The sequence below is a fragment of the Branchiostoma floridae genome, chromosome 9 (genome assembly GCF_000003815.2).
Source record: "Branchiostoma floridae strain S238N-H82 chromosome 9, Bfl_VNyyK, whole genome shotgun sequence".
In the NCBI taxonomy this organism is placed as follows: Eukaryota; Metazoa; Chordata; class Leptocardii; order Amphioxiformes; family Branchiostomatidae; genus Branchiostoma; species Branchiostoma floridae.
Genome location: NC_049987.1, coordinates 12,094,585 through 12,110,561, shown reverse-complemented (window position 1 = coordinate 12,110,561; position 15,977 = coordinate 12,094,585). Strand labels below are relative to the sequence as shown.

General features: G+C 40.4%; 3 protein-coding genes across 5 annotated transcripts in view; 1 reads left to right on the top strand and 2 right to left on the bottom strand.

Moving 5' to 3' along the window:
* The window catches only part of LOC118422617 (serine/threonine-protein kinase 40-like), a 13,530-nt gene extending 13,202 nt beyond the window's left edge, over nucleotides 1–328 (bottom strand). Inside the window, exon 1 of the mRNA XM_035830268.1 lies at nucleotides 191–328. The gene's annotated coding sequence lies outside the window, so the exon portion shown is untranslated. The remainder of the gene's footprint in view (nucleotides 1–190) is intronic.
* LOC118422618 (39S ribosomal protein L19, mitochondrial-like) lies at nucleotides 203–4,460 on the top strand. Its single transcript, XM_035830269.1, has 6 exons — nucleotides 203–371; nucleotides 985–1,090; nucleotides 1,892–2,016; nucleotides 2,551–2,685; nucleotides 3,061–3,242; nucleotides 3,764–4,460. Exons 1-6 carry the CDS (start codon nucleotides 329–331, stop codon nucleotides 4,040–4,042), a joined length of 870 nt encoding a protein of 289 aa, XP_035686162.1. The 5' UTR covers nucleotides 203–328; the 3' UTR covers nucleotides 4,043–4,460.
* A 1,219-nt stretch (nucleotides 4,461–5,679) lies between these two features.
* Nucleotides 5,680–13,773, bottom strand: LOC118422616 (mitogen-activated protein kinase kinase kinase 18-like). 3 transcript variants are annotated; one of them, XM_035830267.1, is made up of 13 exons: nucleotides 13,589–13,772; nucleotides 10,567–12,048; nucleotides 10,062–10,324; nucleotides 9,562–9,678; nucleotides 8,962–9,122; nucleotides 8,620–8,728; nucleotides 8,311–8,422; nucleotides 8,034–8,163; nucleotides 7,685–7,816; nucleotides 7,269–7,411; nucleotides 6,816–6,947; nucleotides 6,462–6,542; nucleotides 5,680–6,191 (listed from the first exon to the last, which is right to left on the bottom strand). In XM_035830267.1, exons 8-13 carry the CDS (start codon nucleotides 8,161–8,163, stop codon nucleotides 6,129–6,131), a joined length of 681 nt encoding a protein of 226 aa, XP_035686160.1. In that variant the 5' UTR covers nucleotides 8,311–8,422; nucleotides 8,620–8,728; nucleotides 8,962–9,122; nucleotides 9,562–9,678; nucleotides 10,062–10,324; nucleotides 10,567–12,048; nucleotides 13,589–13,772; the 3' UTR covers nucleotides 5,680–6,128. The 3 variants fall into 3 exon arrangements, with proteins under 3 accessions (XP_035686160.1, XP_035686158.1, XP_035686159.1); XM_035830265.1 differs by lacking the exons at nucleotides 5,680–6,191; nucleotides 6,462–6,542; nucleotides 6,816–6,947; ... (1 more) ...; nucleotides 7,685–7,816; nucleotides 8,034–8,163 and having other exon boundaries at nucleotides 13,589–13,773; XM_035830266.1 differs by lacking the exons at nucleotides 5,680–6,191; nucleotides 6,462–6,542; nucleotides 6,816–6,947; ... (2 more) ...; nucleotides 8,034–8,163; nucleotides 13,589–13,772 and adding an exon at nucleotides 12,310–12,809.
* Between the last annotated feature and the right edge of the window lie 2,204 nt (nucleotides 13,774–15,977).

Sequence of the window (15,977 nt, the reverse complement as noted above, 5' to 3'; positions counted from 1 at the left end):
ACGGTCAACAGAGATATACGACTCAAGTCTGACTCAATTACGATCCAAACGTAACGCATTTACACCCGCTCGAGCACTGTGAAAATCCGATTTTTGTGGGAATGCTTTCTGCAACCTACGGACCGTTTCGGGGGTTTTAAGTACAGTGCTTGACTACAGAAATGTCTGAATATTTACAGAACTCACTAACCTTGTATCTTCCTCAGACAAACCGTGATTTTGACGATCTTTTCTGGACCAAACCCGGCAGGTTTTTTCAGCAGGTCTTCAGCTACTTCCGGCCGGTGCCGGGCAAAGGTCACGAGTCTGCGCACTGCACGTCATCAACATGGCGGCGTTTGGTCGCGTGTTGCTGAGGTCGAGACAAAATCGTGAGTTTCTTCCCCTTTTTGTGCTCATTTTAGACATAGACTATGATTTGTTGATAACATGTAGACCATAGCGATAACATATGCGCAGAAAGACATGATTCATTCATTTTTAGAGTTGGAAACGACACCTTTCACTCTAGCCCCCCCCCCCATATATTATGGCTCAACTTACTAAGTTACTGTAAACCTTGAAACTTACTTGCGCGACAATTTTTACTTTGCAATATGTCAAAGGCAATATGTCAAAGGTAAAAGCCCTGAAAAAGAAAACAGTCCTTGCCTCGAAAATTGTTTCGATTTCCATAAACATTACGTCCAGACTGGTCTTGTTTTCTTGGGACCTTTTCTCCTGACATATCACCTAGCTAGAAATTCCTGTCGCCGCACATGTGTTCTGGTCTCTGTGAAAGGGCATATATGCTCAACATATTCAGGGGTGCAGTCTTTTAACTAAACCATGTTTTGTAAAGCAATCTTGTAAGTTGCTCTCTTTTACAATGCTCTATCTTAGAAGTAATTATTTATCTTATTCTATATCCAGAAGGTTTAGTTGAAGCAAGGGGGTTGTGAGAGCTCCTGTCAATTGATATAATTTTTATGATTTCATTTGCAGTGTGCTTGCGCTGGTCGTCCTCTACTGTGGAGGCAGCTAAACCAGCAGCAGCAGCTAGTCCTGACATCACCGAGTTAACACAGGGGCAGAAAAACAAAACACAAAGGTACAGGTTTGTTTTTTGTTTGATCTGCACAGCCACAGACATAACACACCGGTTATGTGAACTAGGCACAAGCTCTAAATTTGTAAGACCAGACTGACGTGTGTAAGACCAGACCCATGATTTGGGTACTGTTTTGACATATGTCAAGCTCATGTGAAAAAAATATAACTTGGACATATTTCTGTTTGTTGGTTGGTTGTTAGATTAACAGAAAAGGGGGGTCAGAATCATCTTTATTGAGCCTTAGAATTAGACATACAAATACAAGATGAAAGATTAAAATACCTAGGTCGACCCTTTTTCGACTTACGACGTCCAGAGGGCGCAAGGTAAAACATATTAAAATGAACAATCGTGTGCGTCGGACTACTGAGGTACAGACTGTTTTAAAAATTCTTGAAACATATTGCACAAGAAGATTGCAAAACTCATATATTGCACTAATTGCATATTGCACTATCTCTTGTAACGGTTACAACTATCAGCAGCTTGAGAATAGACCCAAAGGTTTTTCCCACCCAACTGTATTTCTTGCACAATATATAACATATGAAGTGCATACTGCACACTTTCCTAACTTGCGTTTCAGCTGGTGGACTTTGCGTTCCTTGTGGCTTACAATCTTGCTAGTTTTGATAATCTGCAAAACAGTACATGAGCTTTGTAAAATAAAAGCTTATGGTATTGTAGCAGTTCTTTTTTTAAATATCTTTGACACTGATGCTTCATAAGTTTCATAATACATGTATTAATCAAACTCAAAAAAAGATGATCATAACATTCGATTTGCTGCAATTGTAGGTTCATCAGTCCTGAGTTCATCATTCCCCGAGGAATGAAGGCAGATTTTCCCACCAAGAACCATATGGAGCGGATGGACATGCTCCGCCGGCGATCTGTCATAGATATTCCTGAGTTTTATGTGGGTGAGTATGTATGATGATGATGATAAAAATATAGAATACAACACGGTGTATTCTGTATCACTATCACCCGAGGTACCAGCCCAACCGCGGGAAGGCCGGAGGGTGATTCGACCCACTGGAGGGCTGGGACTGAGGGTGATGCGGAATACACCGTGTTGTATTTTATTTATGTCATACCCACCTGAGAAAAGACATATTTCAATGCGAAATGCACCAGAAGTTGAGAAAATGTCGTGTCCTCGAACAAAAGATTGTAACAACAGCAATTCTAAGGTCCGAATCCGGTATTCAAATTTTCAACCTTGCCGTATTCGGCCCATTCGAAATAGTTAGATTTACTAGGGTGTGATACAACTTTCGAGCCTGTGTGATACGGAAAGTTATCACACGGTCTGGAACACCCCGTCCCGTATGGAACGTTTTCACGTCGCAGGTATGACATAATATCAGTCAGGAATTTTTTTTCCTCCATCTCCTTATCACTTCATCTAGATTCAACAATGAATAAAGATTTTGTGCTGTTGTTGTTTTCAGGTAGCATCCTGTCAGTGTTAACTGCTGACCCCTATGCACCTGGTAAATACCAGCAGTTTGTGGGCATCTGTATCAAGAGGGGAGGGTACGGGCTTGGGGCCACCTTCACTCTCAGGAATATTGTTAATGGACAGGGTAAGTCTTTTGAGTCAGCAGTCTTGATACATGTATCAAAACTGCTATCGGCTAACCCATGTAGCTACCCTTTGGCACAATACATTTTAACACATTGCAGGGCCAACAGCTGTCAAAAGTTGTCACGCCTTAACCATACATGTGTAAGTCTTGGTCGCTCACACAATCACTATTCAGTTTATTGTCTGCTGTTCCCCATGTCAGGAGGGTTGGAGGTATTTGCTCACATATGTGGTGGCTTGATGACAGACTGCCTGTCCTGTGTTTCATCACTATGTAGGTTTAAAAGATGAACATTTTCCCTTTTGTTGTCTATCTATCTGCAGTGTTGTTCAAGAATATCTGACAAAAAACCTTACATTGTTTTGCCCACAGGTATAGAGATCTGTTATGAGCTGTACAACCCCACCATCCACCAGGTGCAGGTCCTGAAGCTACAGAAGTCAGTGGACCCCCACATGGTGTACCTGAGGGACGCCCTACCTGAGTACAGCACCATAGACTTCAACTTAGAACCAGTACAACACAACCCTGAGGATCCTGTGCCAATACTCGATGTAAGTTAATGTTTGTTTTGTGTACAATAACCATTCTTCACCAGGAGATTCATTTACATACAGATCTCTGGTATAACTGTCCTTCCTCCATCTGACTGAACAAAGACCCAGTATCTGCAGTTTCGTGTCTTATTGGATGATTCTTTGCCTTCAGACATAAAATTAAGATATCATGAAGTAATTATACAAATGTTCCTGACCAATCAGGTTGTTTATGCCTTTTTCCTTGTGAAGTATTTTAATGTTTTATTTATTAGATATTGATGTATACATTTTTTTACAAAACCTGAAGGCCTGGTAAAAGGTGTCAAGCAGGACAACTTAGCACCATGCCAAGGACAACTCCAGTAATGGTTAAGGTTCAAGGATTAGGGTTGAGGTTAGGGTTACGTTATAGTCAGGTGTCTTCTTGATGGGAAATGTTTAGAAACTCTTCTAGGTATGGTATCCAGTTGTCCTGGTTTGCCAGGTGCCAAGGTGTCCAACATTCCTGGTTAAACACATTTCAATTGATCCTTCAGACCAAGGTGATCCTGAAGCCCCCGCCGTGGTACTGGCGCTGGGAGAGAGTGGAGCTGCAGGGGATCAACAGGGAGCACATGAGGGAGAACCACCTGAGCCAGAAGAGACTGGACAAGATGGACAAGCACAGGAAACCCTGGATGGAGTTTGACCTGATGTACGAGTACGACACCACACAGGTGGAGCAGGACGTCCTCAAGGACATGCAGTACTTTGAAAACGCGGTGAGGCGGAAAAAAGAAACAGCAGAAAAGGCTGATGAAGAGGAGAAAACATAACTATGGACAATTCCTTTTTGTGATAGTTGAAGATAAACTGAACTGAACTGATAATTGAAATAATATAGAAAGAATTAAGATTCTAGCTGTAGTGAAATTTATCTGATGAAACCTGCAACATGAAGATTGGACATTGGAGTACTGAACGTTTATTCTCTTGGAAACTACATTAAAGATAATCTGAAACAACCTTGATCATGACTCTTTCTTTTTACAACAACTGTTATACACTGCTACGAAATTTCATCATATAAAGCCCTTACTGCCTAAAAATTAGATGTGCCTCGTAAACATTTCCAGTAAATCTTGAACATCATTTTATACCAAATGTGTACATTTACATAATGCACACGTCATCTGTTGATCAATAGAAAATAAAGCCTGTTTTTCTTGAAAAACACTTTCCTTCAGGTACCAGCCTAATATCAACCCATCTTAACCTTACTGGACAACAATCTATAAACATGTTTTACTGGCTCCAGTTTTCCCCTGCTCCTAATTTGTTATACAACAAACAACTTGTACTACATGATGAGTACATGTGCCAGATGTGTGGATAACATGTTAAACTCATTGTGCATTGTAGTACAATACAGGTCACTTAACTGCATAACACAGTGTCAAACCACTGATACATCCCTTACACGATGGTCAAATTTGGCCGAAAAGTTTCCATTCGAACGCAGAGTATCGGGTTACCGGGGCTCCCGCGCGGTCCCCGCGGAGGGCTGACGGTGACTGAAACATCTTCTACAAGATCGTGATAGTTTGAAAAACAACCTCTCGCACGTACCTCGTCGATATTAAATGAAGACTGGCAGTGTGTACACTTCAAGTCTTACTGTGTACGTGTGCTACACAGTTTTGTCTCAATGTCTTCTGAAATGTGCATAGTCGGTTGATTTAGAAAGGGTGTTCGGTGGGCCAAAAAAACAAATACCATATTTAGATTGGTCCTAAATTTGACTGAAAATCCAAATCTTTTATTTCATATAGGTAATGATATTAAGATCAAACTTTCTGTCTTAGGGATTTTTCAACTTCTACTTAGAACTATTTTTACAGCCAATATTAGGTCGAAAAATCGTCATTTTTTCAAGTTTTCACACTCAAAGGCTCGTAATTCAAAATTGCCTCCATGTTCAAAAAATCCCTAAGACACAAAGCTGGAGATATTAGTTGTCGACAATATAAGTCCTGAAAGAGTTGATTTGCACGCGTTTTGCAAGCGATTTAAATACCATGTTTGGTCCTATGTCGAGTCGCACTGATAGTGACATAGAGTAATTGATACCGCCGTAAACAAGTGTTGTAACATTCAAGGTCACCAATAATGACGCCAGCAGCTTTGTTACATGTCACATGTTCCAAACTAAGCGGCAGCAAAACTAAGCTTGCCAAATAACGGTTTATATTTGTGAAAATGTTTGTTTTTCTTCTGACGCACGGCACCCGGGAAAATGAGGGTGTTTTCTGCGTGTTTACTGTAACAACCTGCGGGTGACCTCGGATGACCCCAAATAGAACGCCCGTTCTGTTCGATCACGCCAGCGTTCTGTTCGATGGAACATGATTCGTGTTCTAAATCCCCACATAGAAGTCTGGAAATTTTGGGGCCAAAATTTACCATCGTGTTAGGTGCAATGCTCATCAATAAAACAATATAACATGTAACCTCTATTTGATCTTAAAATCTACTAGAACTTCTACTTGTTCAGCATCTATTGTTCACTCTCTGTGTCTGGTTCTAGTTCTGGATGCACGCAATATTGAAATATGCAAGCAACATCACATGTTGAACACAATATCATATTCATGACAATAAATTTAACTTTGAGTTTATATACAATGTGTTCTCTCACACCTTCAAAGCCAACATGTCATAACACATAGGAAAATTTCTTACAGCATGTAGATTTAGTTCATTATTCAAATTGACAACAATTAAAGAAAACAGCAAAATATGCCCATATTAGCCCCCGCCTGTCTACCAGCAGGCCTATGGGGGAGAATTCTGCACTTGATTCCCTCAATTCACAATAATTCCCTCAAAATCAAATCAATAAATCAACCCATTCTTAATAACTTAGCAATATCTATTAACAAGGGCTTGGAGCTGCTGGGCAGATGGTCTTGATGTTGCTTCCTCCTATAAAAAAAAACATCAGGTAAAAAAACTCATGTACAAACTTCATGAATTCAATAGATGTGAGGTATATAAATTTAGTACAGGCTGACAGGGATTTGTTTTAATAATTGGAAAAGGTACAGGAACACTTTGCTGTTGGATGGGCTAAATTTAACTACATAGATTCTCCTCAAAATAAAATGCATAATATTATGATTTTTATCACCTGCAGTTTAGTATAATTTTCTACAATATCTCTCAGACTCTGAGTCCAACAACCGCCTGACTCACCTGCCAGCAGGCCTCCAACACTTCCCTCTCCTGTCCCTGCCAAGACTGTGGAATCATGGGTAGTTCTCTGTCCTCACCAATCTGGACATGAAGAGAACATCTTAAATGAGTGCAATCAAATACGTAGCACTTGCCAATTCTATGCCAAAAACTGTAAGAGACAAAAAAATCCTCAGATGCAGTTTTTGTACTGAACATGAAACGTTATAAAGATGATGTAACACGTACACAAAAATACTGGCCTTACATATATAATTTATCTTGTGATAGAAATTGGCACTGAAAAATTCAAAGAGAACCAACAAAATTATCATTAGAACTCATTGTCTTGTTGCTAAAAGTTTGAATATTAACCTTCTGTCTGATGGACTCAGGGTGGTCATGACTGAGGTGAGGATACGGTAGCCTGCCCACCCTCAGCTGGAATAGCAGGCAGCCAAGGCCCCATATGTCTGACTGATGATAAGCTGACAGGTCAGCATGCACCTGTAACCATAAACAAATATGTGGCATAAATTCATATGAAAAAACACCACCATTAATGACAATGATAGGGTATCAGTGTTATATATTGCGAGTGTCAGTGGGATTGGCATATAGAATCTTAATTCATTTTCAGTCTATACTTCACATATTTGGAACTACAAAATTATACTTATGATTTTGCACTGTTTTCTGGTATTTTTCTCCTTAATGTCATCTTTTTTTGTGTGATATTTTGTCTTCTTTTCATTAGGACAACCACTATTATCCTCTTCCTCAAGGATAGCAGCCCTTGTTGAGAAAAGCATACATTAAAAAAATTACCTCTGGTGCCAAAATCTGAGGAGGAAGGCCAGTGACAGCCTGTACACAGGCGTCTTCAGTTGTCTCTTCAGTCAGATGAACTGCATAGGAGAGGTTGGACAGCTTGGCCATCTGATGGCTGCTATCCAGGACTATGTTGTCAGCTGAGGAAAAATAAGGATGCCGTGATATTAAGTAAATAGATAATTGTGTGCAATACAATTTGAAATGATATTTTTGTATGAATCTGAAAGGACTATGGGCTTATAATTCATTACAAAAGACATTGTACTTAACAACTATAATACATCCCCATCTGAAAGGCTGGCTTTACATCTCCATCTTAAAGGATGAATGCAACCAAAAACAGTTGTACCAAGCAGGGAGTGGTGCTAACCACTAGAGCCACAGACAATAAAATTTTAAAACATACACACCTGTCCAAGCTAAGTACACAATGTCCAGGTTGTGCAGGTAGATCACAGCTTGCAACACCTGCTGTAGGTACATCCATATCCTTTCAGTCTTCAACCCACCATGGTCTGTAAGCAGGCTCTGCAGACTGCCACCTGAAGTCAAAAGGAGAAAAGTTAAATGTTATGTTGGCATGTCATTCACATTATACATGACTTGATCTTTACAAAGGTATCCTCATTCTGTTGTTCTATGTTATTAATAGGCTTTGTCTTGTTCTCTACAACCATATACACATGTACTCACAAAAGGTTATCTTGCTAATGATTAAAACTCTAGTTGTGTAACAGGCTGCACTGGAGATCTCCTCACCTTGCTCAAAAGCAGCACACACTTGCAGCTCCTCCTGACGGTTTACAGCAGACTTCACCCAGAAGAACTGAACGATGTGGGGTGTGGTGCCATCCAGCCTACGCAACACCTCCAGACATTCTCTGTCCATCTGGAAAATAAGGTACAAATCATGTCTCAGGGATGGAAGGTAAGGATAAACATACTTTGAAGCTGCATTATTCCCATTCTTATCCTCCATTATGTGCCAAGAGGAGATACAATGCATACTTACTGAAAGTTATCTTTAAAATCCTACCTGTTTGATGGTCACATATTTGTCCTTGGCAATAGCCAGAATGTTTCTGCCAAAGGCCCCCAATGGTAGCACAGGTTCCAGCTTTTCAACACCAGGGGTGGGCCATGGCCAGCTAGATCAACAAATTGAAAGTACCGGTAAGTCCAAAACCTTTTAATATGTTCATTGAGTACTTGAGTACCATAGAAAGCATTTCACCTCCAAGATTACTTTAAAGAAGTACATTTTCTTAAGGAAAAAGCATCGCATGATGACATTACGTGCAAAGCCTGATGATACGACTATACATTCTTGTCAAGGAAAACTTACCCCTTGAAAGCTGGGATCTGATGTCCGCACCACTATCTCAGGATACAGGCCCACTGTGCCTATCTCTGCATTGATCCTCCTTACAGCTTCTTGCACTGATGATGGAGTTCTGCGGAAAATATTGCATTTTACTTCCTTTTCCTTCAGCAATATCTAGTTTAGAGAACTTGATTTCCTTTCTTACTTATGTAAGTTGTACAATAGAGGAATAAGTTAATCATTCTCTCAATGCATAAAAGAGGTTGGCAATCAACCAAATTGTGTGATGTTTTGGTTTCATTTTTTTTAATTTGCTTTGTACCATTCTTAGACCAAAAAGATAGAAGGGTACAGCAAGCTTACCCTGTTTGCAGATGGACACAGTAAGGAACAAGACACCTCCTCTCAGTGCACCTGGGAACGTGGTGATGGAGTAGATGAGACAGGACAGCACAGCAGCCTCGGCACCTCAGTACTGTCCCCTCCTTCACACACTCCACCAGGTATGACAACACCTCATGTGCCTGGAGGATTCATACAGTATCTTTTAGGTTGATGGAGTTTGTGGCTGATTATATCATTTGAAAATGCTGCAACAACAAGAGCTATTAGCCTGTTTGCTGGATGGGGTTAATGACCCCCTCGCCCAATCCTCCTACTATGGTCGTGGCAACTGTAAGGCCAGCCACTAGGAGTACGATTTTAGTCGGGCTACAAGAACTTAGAGATTCGGATGTAGTTTTTAAAATCAGAGGGTTAATTAGACTTCATCATAAGATTTATCCTTGTTTCTAAAAATCTACAAAACTTGAAGCATAAAACAAATGTTTAGTCGTTTTCTGTTGTAAAATGACTGCAAGAAAAATGTTCACTGATATCAAGTCAAAGGCAGATTTGAAAAGGCGACTTCAACATTGATTTAAATGTTATGTTTTAGATTTAATTTAACAAATGGTATCTTACCAGCATGCAGTTTGGCTCTTTACACTTTCCATAGCAATACGCTGCACTGACCAACACCTGCTTCAAGGACTCAGGGCACAGCCGCTCCAAAATGTCCATTATCCTGGCATGGCGATGCTGTGGACAAGAAGACGAATACAGTAGATACACAAAGTCAGAATCACTTGAATTCCTTTCTTTTCTTTTCTTTTCTTTTCAATTAATCATTCAAAGTGATCCAAGTAGAGTTAGAAAAGCCTAAAGAACTGTATAACAAGAAGTAAACTACAACAAACTCTGGATCAAAATTCCCGTTTGAATAGTTCATTTTCTTTTCAGTAACATTCCAATGTACCTAACCTGCCCAATGGATGGATAGTATGTAACAATGTCTCTAACATTGTGTATGACTTTTGAGAAGGTTGAAAGATAATCATTGTCATCCTTTATTGTAATAATGTTTGACATTTCAATCCAGTACCCTGATTGTCATACATGTATACTAATAGGAATTCAACTACCTGCTGCGATTCTTGTCCATTCTTCATCACCTCTCCAACTTTATCTGATTGAATTTTCTCCTGCACCAATGACAGCCTAGCAGTTGCAGATTGGAGGGTTGTCAACAATTCATTCTGTTCATTGGTTCGGGCAGCTGCTGCCCCTGGTTGGCTGATGAAGATGGTTGATAGCAGATCATTGGTCATATAATGTCTTGATTGGCCGGATGGATTTTGTCCCTGGGACTGATTTCTTGATGGGGCCATGGCTCCTGGCTGATTTTCTTTATCATATGGAAAGAGAATAAGTAAATACAATAAGGAGGGAATATTTTGAAAGACAAATTGTAGTACACAATTTCTCCATTGAAGTCATTTTATGGTTTTGATATAAGGTTCATTCAAATGATTTTAAATCTCCTATTAGATCAAAGACATCTCATAACCTGAACCACAACAATTCAAATCTCAAAAAATCCTTAAGAGATGTAAAACAACCAGAAAGCAATGTTCCCACAATACTAACCTGCTATTGAACTGGTAATTGAAAGCATGTCTTCAATTGTGCCCAGACTTTGGCTGACCATAGACCTTAAGCTCAGTGGCGCAAAACTATTTCCGCTTGCTGGTTCATTTTCTTGATTTTGAAAGATTAAATCTGAAAGCTGGCTCAACAGTGAATCTGGATGTGAGTCAAGGTATATAGGCTTTTCCTGAACAATTCGAATTAGTGCTGTCATCTTAGCCTCATTGACCAGTTCTTCCTCACTGAGATGACTTGTGACTTGACTTGAAAATAAGGATCGTAACATGCTTCTATCTTGTTGAGATTTTTCCTCTTCTTTCACACCTGTACTATAAGAGGACTTTGATTTCGGGACTTCCATGCGCATGCCATTTCCAGGTAAGTGGACAGACCAACCACTTGTGGGGCCAAGGCTTTGCCCTAGGCTTCCTGACAAACTTTCAGAAATCTCTGCACTGCTGCTGCTATCTGTGGGCAAGGATGTCACAGGGATGTCTGTGGGGGGAGTGTTTGTGTGGGTCTGCATGGGGGTTTGCTGTCCAGTATTATTTGGCATCTGATCTTGCTGCCATGGAGAACTTTTTGCAGCACCTTCTGAACGTATTGGACTGTTCCTCAAGGCCTCAGTCACTCCTTCTGGACATTCCTTGACAGACAAAGCAAGCTGATCTTTGTGAGAGTTTTTAGAGTTTGCCTTTGTCAGACTTTTCTCCCTTGATGCTTCTCCAAGTTCTTGTGCAAAAGCAGTCTTGGCTGACTGACAAGAGTCGACTGAATCACCTGACAGTGTTTGCTGGGTAAGGCTTATCCTTCCTACAGATTCAGGAATACTTGAACCCCTATGAGAGCTCAGTGGTACTTCTTCAAGGACAGGAGCTGTTGCTGTTTTCTGGACTGAAACATGGACTTTATCTTCAATGCTGTTAGAAAGACATGAAGACAAGCTGCCTAGTCCAGAGTATAAATTACTATTTCTGTCATCTCCTTGGGTTACCTGTTTCATGTAAGATTTCTTTACTCCATTCAATGGTTTCCTGTTTTCAGTTTTAACTGAGGGATGTCTTCCACTTCTGGCATGGAGTTTGGCATTTCCAGATAGGTGTGATTGGTGATTGATATCCAGTCTTTCTGTGTCTTCATCTGACTCTGGAAGGGAACTGGGATATCTGCTACTCAAGGACCCAGGTTGAAGCACTTTTTTGTTGCTGCTGTTGCTACTGCTTCTATACAGATCTCCGTAATCTTCTGATGAAGTGAAATGTTCTGGATTAGCTAGATGAAGTAAATGTTCTTGGCTGTTGGAAGGAATGGTTTCCTGGAAGGCGTCCAGTTCATCTTCTGGAAGGTATGAAGGTAGGTGATCATCACTGGCCCCGTTCATGCTGTGTCCAGGTACAACATTCTCCTGCTGTCTTGGTGGATGTTTAGCATGAGCATGTGTGATTGTTGCCATCAGAGGATGTAGTGAAAGTGATTACAGATCTGTAAAATGGAAACAGTTAAGTCAGACCACCTGCTAAATAAGAAGCAGTTATGACTTATTTAAAACTTCCAGGACATTGGGACATGTGTGCTGATAATTCATTATAAAAACAAAACAATTTAAAACGCTAAACCCCATAACCACTGAAAGTATGGTACCAACTTATCTACTTTATCTGTTTTATCTGATTTTCATCAAGGACAATTCATTATCTAGAATATGCTAATCAAACCAGCAGTTTTTTATAATCTAGTTCTTACCTGCTGTAGTGATTGTCGCAGTGCAGTTGATATTTGTAATGTCTAGCTCATCTGATAAGGCTGTGACAATTGCTTCCTACTTATCTAAACCAAGAATAAGGGTTAACACTGACACTCCTGTTGTTAAGTACAGGACATTCTTTCTAAAGCCTTAAAAGGGGTAATAACCATGTGTATGCTTCTTATTTGTGAAGTTATACTAATGATACACAAATAGTTATCATTTTTACCCTTTCCAATCAGTTTGAATAGATCAAATACATGTTACCACTGGAAGAAAGTTGTAAATTGTTAATCAATGGTGTTTTTATTAAAATATGTATAATGACTGTATCCCCATTGGTTATTACCTGATGGTACAACCCACATGACACATACAAGTATAGGTCATAGTTGAAACTGAATGTTGAAGTTGGGGTTCCCCTTTCACACAATAAAATACCCAGTCAATGGGGTGGGAGCATTGCAATATGGTGACTCACTGCTAAAAATAATATAGAGTTGATGAAAATACATTGTTTTGAAGGGTTTCCAAGTTGTGATCTACATCCCCCTCTATATAAATGCCCTTGAGGATTTAATTTCGCGGAAGCGGGAAAAAGAACTTTTTGCGGTGGATTTAATTTCGCGGTAACACCATAGACTGCAGTCTAATACCATAATAGAAAAATATTCGCAGTGGTTTTGAGTTCGCGGTGAAGTGGTGACCGCAAAAAACGGGAACATTAATCCACCGCGAACATTTCTGCATTTACAGTACCTATCTAATTGTGAGTTTTGCAGACTTTATGATTGTAAAATCATTTACAATGGATCCTAGATCTGTTACTTACTAGTACACATACATCTGCAATTGCTTTGTTGAATTAATGCAACATTTTAAAAATTAGCCCAACATATGTTACTTATGAAATTTGCATCAGAACTTAAACTGGCCCACGGTCTTCCAGCAAGTTGTCGGACGACTAACTATGGTGTCAAATGAATGTTTATGTGTTTGTTGTTCCGGGTTTTTATGCCACAGGGGTATTACTCAAAAGTTTGACATTTTGGTCACAACTGAGACTCCGTGTAATATTATGGAAACATGAAAAATTCTGTTCCAATTTTCATTTAAATGTATTTCTCTTATATTAATGGCAAAAGTGTCAGAGTTGGGCACAAAGAACAAATGTATGTCATGGCCAAAGCCCAGTGCCCCCCTCCCCTCCCCATCGAAAATTATCGGATGTAATCGCGCTAATTTACAAACAAACGCTACAGTACAGGGTTTACTTACTGTGCCCTGTTGAGTCACTGACAGCCCACTGAGCCGACTAATGCTCGCAGGAGGAGCTGTCACAGCCCACGATTGCCAAGGTACACTTCTCAAAGACGTGAAAATATTTCAGGGCACGAATTTCTGGGAAAGCCCCAGTCCACTTCCGGGTTTCTATAGGAGGGACGTTCGGGAATGTCCGCCGTACGGAAATGACCAAATTAGGAAGTCTACGGTGTTAACGTTCCTCGGTTTCCCGAATATGGCCGAAGTACTACTAGTAGTATCTGTGACGCGTCACTACTGAGGGGGAATCCCCGACATTGACGGGAGAAGCCAGATTTTTTTGGAATTTGGAAACTTTTGAGTAACAAAACAACAGATATTGCATATTATTCATGCAAGTATACAAAAGTAACGGGTTCAGCACTGGTGTTCCAGTGCTGAATCAATGGGTCGAATCGGCCTCAGCACTGGTTTTCCAGTGCTGAAGAAACGTCAGCACTGGTTTTCCAGTGCTGAACGGCCTTGTTCCAGTGCTGAAGCTCCCTCAGCACTGGAATTCCAGTGCTGAACCCAATGCGAGCACTGGATTTCCAGTGCTGAACTTCTCCGAGCACTGGTTTTCCAGTGCTGAACTGCCGTCAGCACTCGGGTACCACTGTGCTGAACTCACGGCAGAGGTCATTCAGCACTGGTTACCCAGTGCTGAAACCGCCGTCAGCACTGGAACCGAGTGCTGATATACAAAAGTAACGGGTTCAGCACTGGATTTACCAGTGCTCGGGAACTTTTCAGCACTGGAAGACCAGTGCTGTAAAAACTTCAGCTCTGGGCTTCCAGTGCTGACGTTTATAAAGCACTGGAACGTTCCAGTGCTGAACGTAATATTCGTGTACTAGTAGCATGCGTCCGTACGGCTGTCTGAGTTATTTCCTTTAGACTTAGCAAGGAGGTTAAAACACAGTGTTTTAACCTTCTTGGACTTAGGTATATCTGTGCGTGTTATTTAATCTCCAGGCAGATCTTGCGTGGCACTAGCTTTTACTAGATTTAGACTAGAGTAGACACTTTGGTCAATTGATACGGAAATTTTAAATCAACAAATCACATATTCTATACTTGTGGCAAAGTAGTGTCTTTTTAGTCAGAGGTAGACAACTAACAGTTGGTCTATCTGTGTGGTAAAGAGATCGCTTGTTTGTTTTTTTACAAAGAATAGGTAGTTACAGGTGGACGACACATTCTGCTTGTGCGGCAAAGTAACATCATTTAAAAAACAATAGGTAGTCAGAGTTAGACAACTAACAGTTGGTCTATCTGTGTGGTAAAGAGATCGCTTTTTTTTACAAAGAATAGGTAGTTACAGGTGGACGACACATTCTGCTTGTGCGGCAAAGTAGCATCAATTAAAAAAACAATAGGTAGTCAGAGTTAGACAACAAACAGTTGGTCTATCTGTGTGGTAAAGAGATCGCTTTTTTTTTTACAAAGAATAGGTAGTTACAGGTGGACGACACATTTTGCTTGTGCGGCAAAGAAGCATCATTTAAAAAACATTGTATAATACAGTTGTCCATTTATATTTTGTTACAGAATGTAAGTTCTTTTCACCAACTTTATACATTTTATACTCGGTTTCCAGTGCAGAATATTTGTCAGCACTGGATTTCCAGAGATGAAATGTCCTCAGCACTGGAAATCTAGTGCTGATTGTAGTCTCAGCACTCGGTTTCCAGTGCTGACAGGAGGGCTTCGAGTGCTGAAGCTGCCTCAGCACTGGATTTCCAGTGCTGACGCCGGCTCAGCACTGGACTTCCAGTGCTGACGACCACTTCAGCACTGGTGTTCCAGTGCTGACAGAGGAGACCGTTACTTTTGTATATTTGCATTATGCATACGACATTCTTACAAATGCCTGTTACGACTGAGTGTTGCTTGAACTTGGTGAAAAAGTTGAAAGTGTCCAAGTTTACTTTCTAATATGATTGGCAAGTTCAAGCCCTGGGAACAATGAATTATAATGATGGGGCAACAGCCTTGCCAATAACTGTTACTCAAGCAACTGGACATGATTTTGGAAACAGTCAAAAGTTTCAGGTAGCATTCACTACCTTTCGTTAGCGACACCGAGGAGTTTTAACCTCCTTAGTGTCACTGAGGAGATGTGGTCTAAAACAGATTCTAAACTCTATATCCACATGTACTTACTATGCATTGATATGCGTTAAAAGGCTTAGTGTCCCCTGACCATTACTACCGGTACATGTATTAGGTTTGTAAATGTGGACAATAGCTACTCTCCAAGCAGAGGTTAGGCTCCGGCTGTTTTTTAACGTTTTTTTAGTCGTTTTTATCGTGCTTTCTATTAATTGATTCTAGCGCAGCTGGTAACCGGTTATTATCAGCC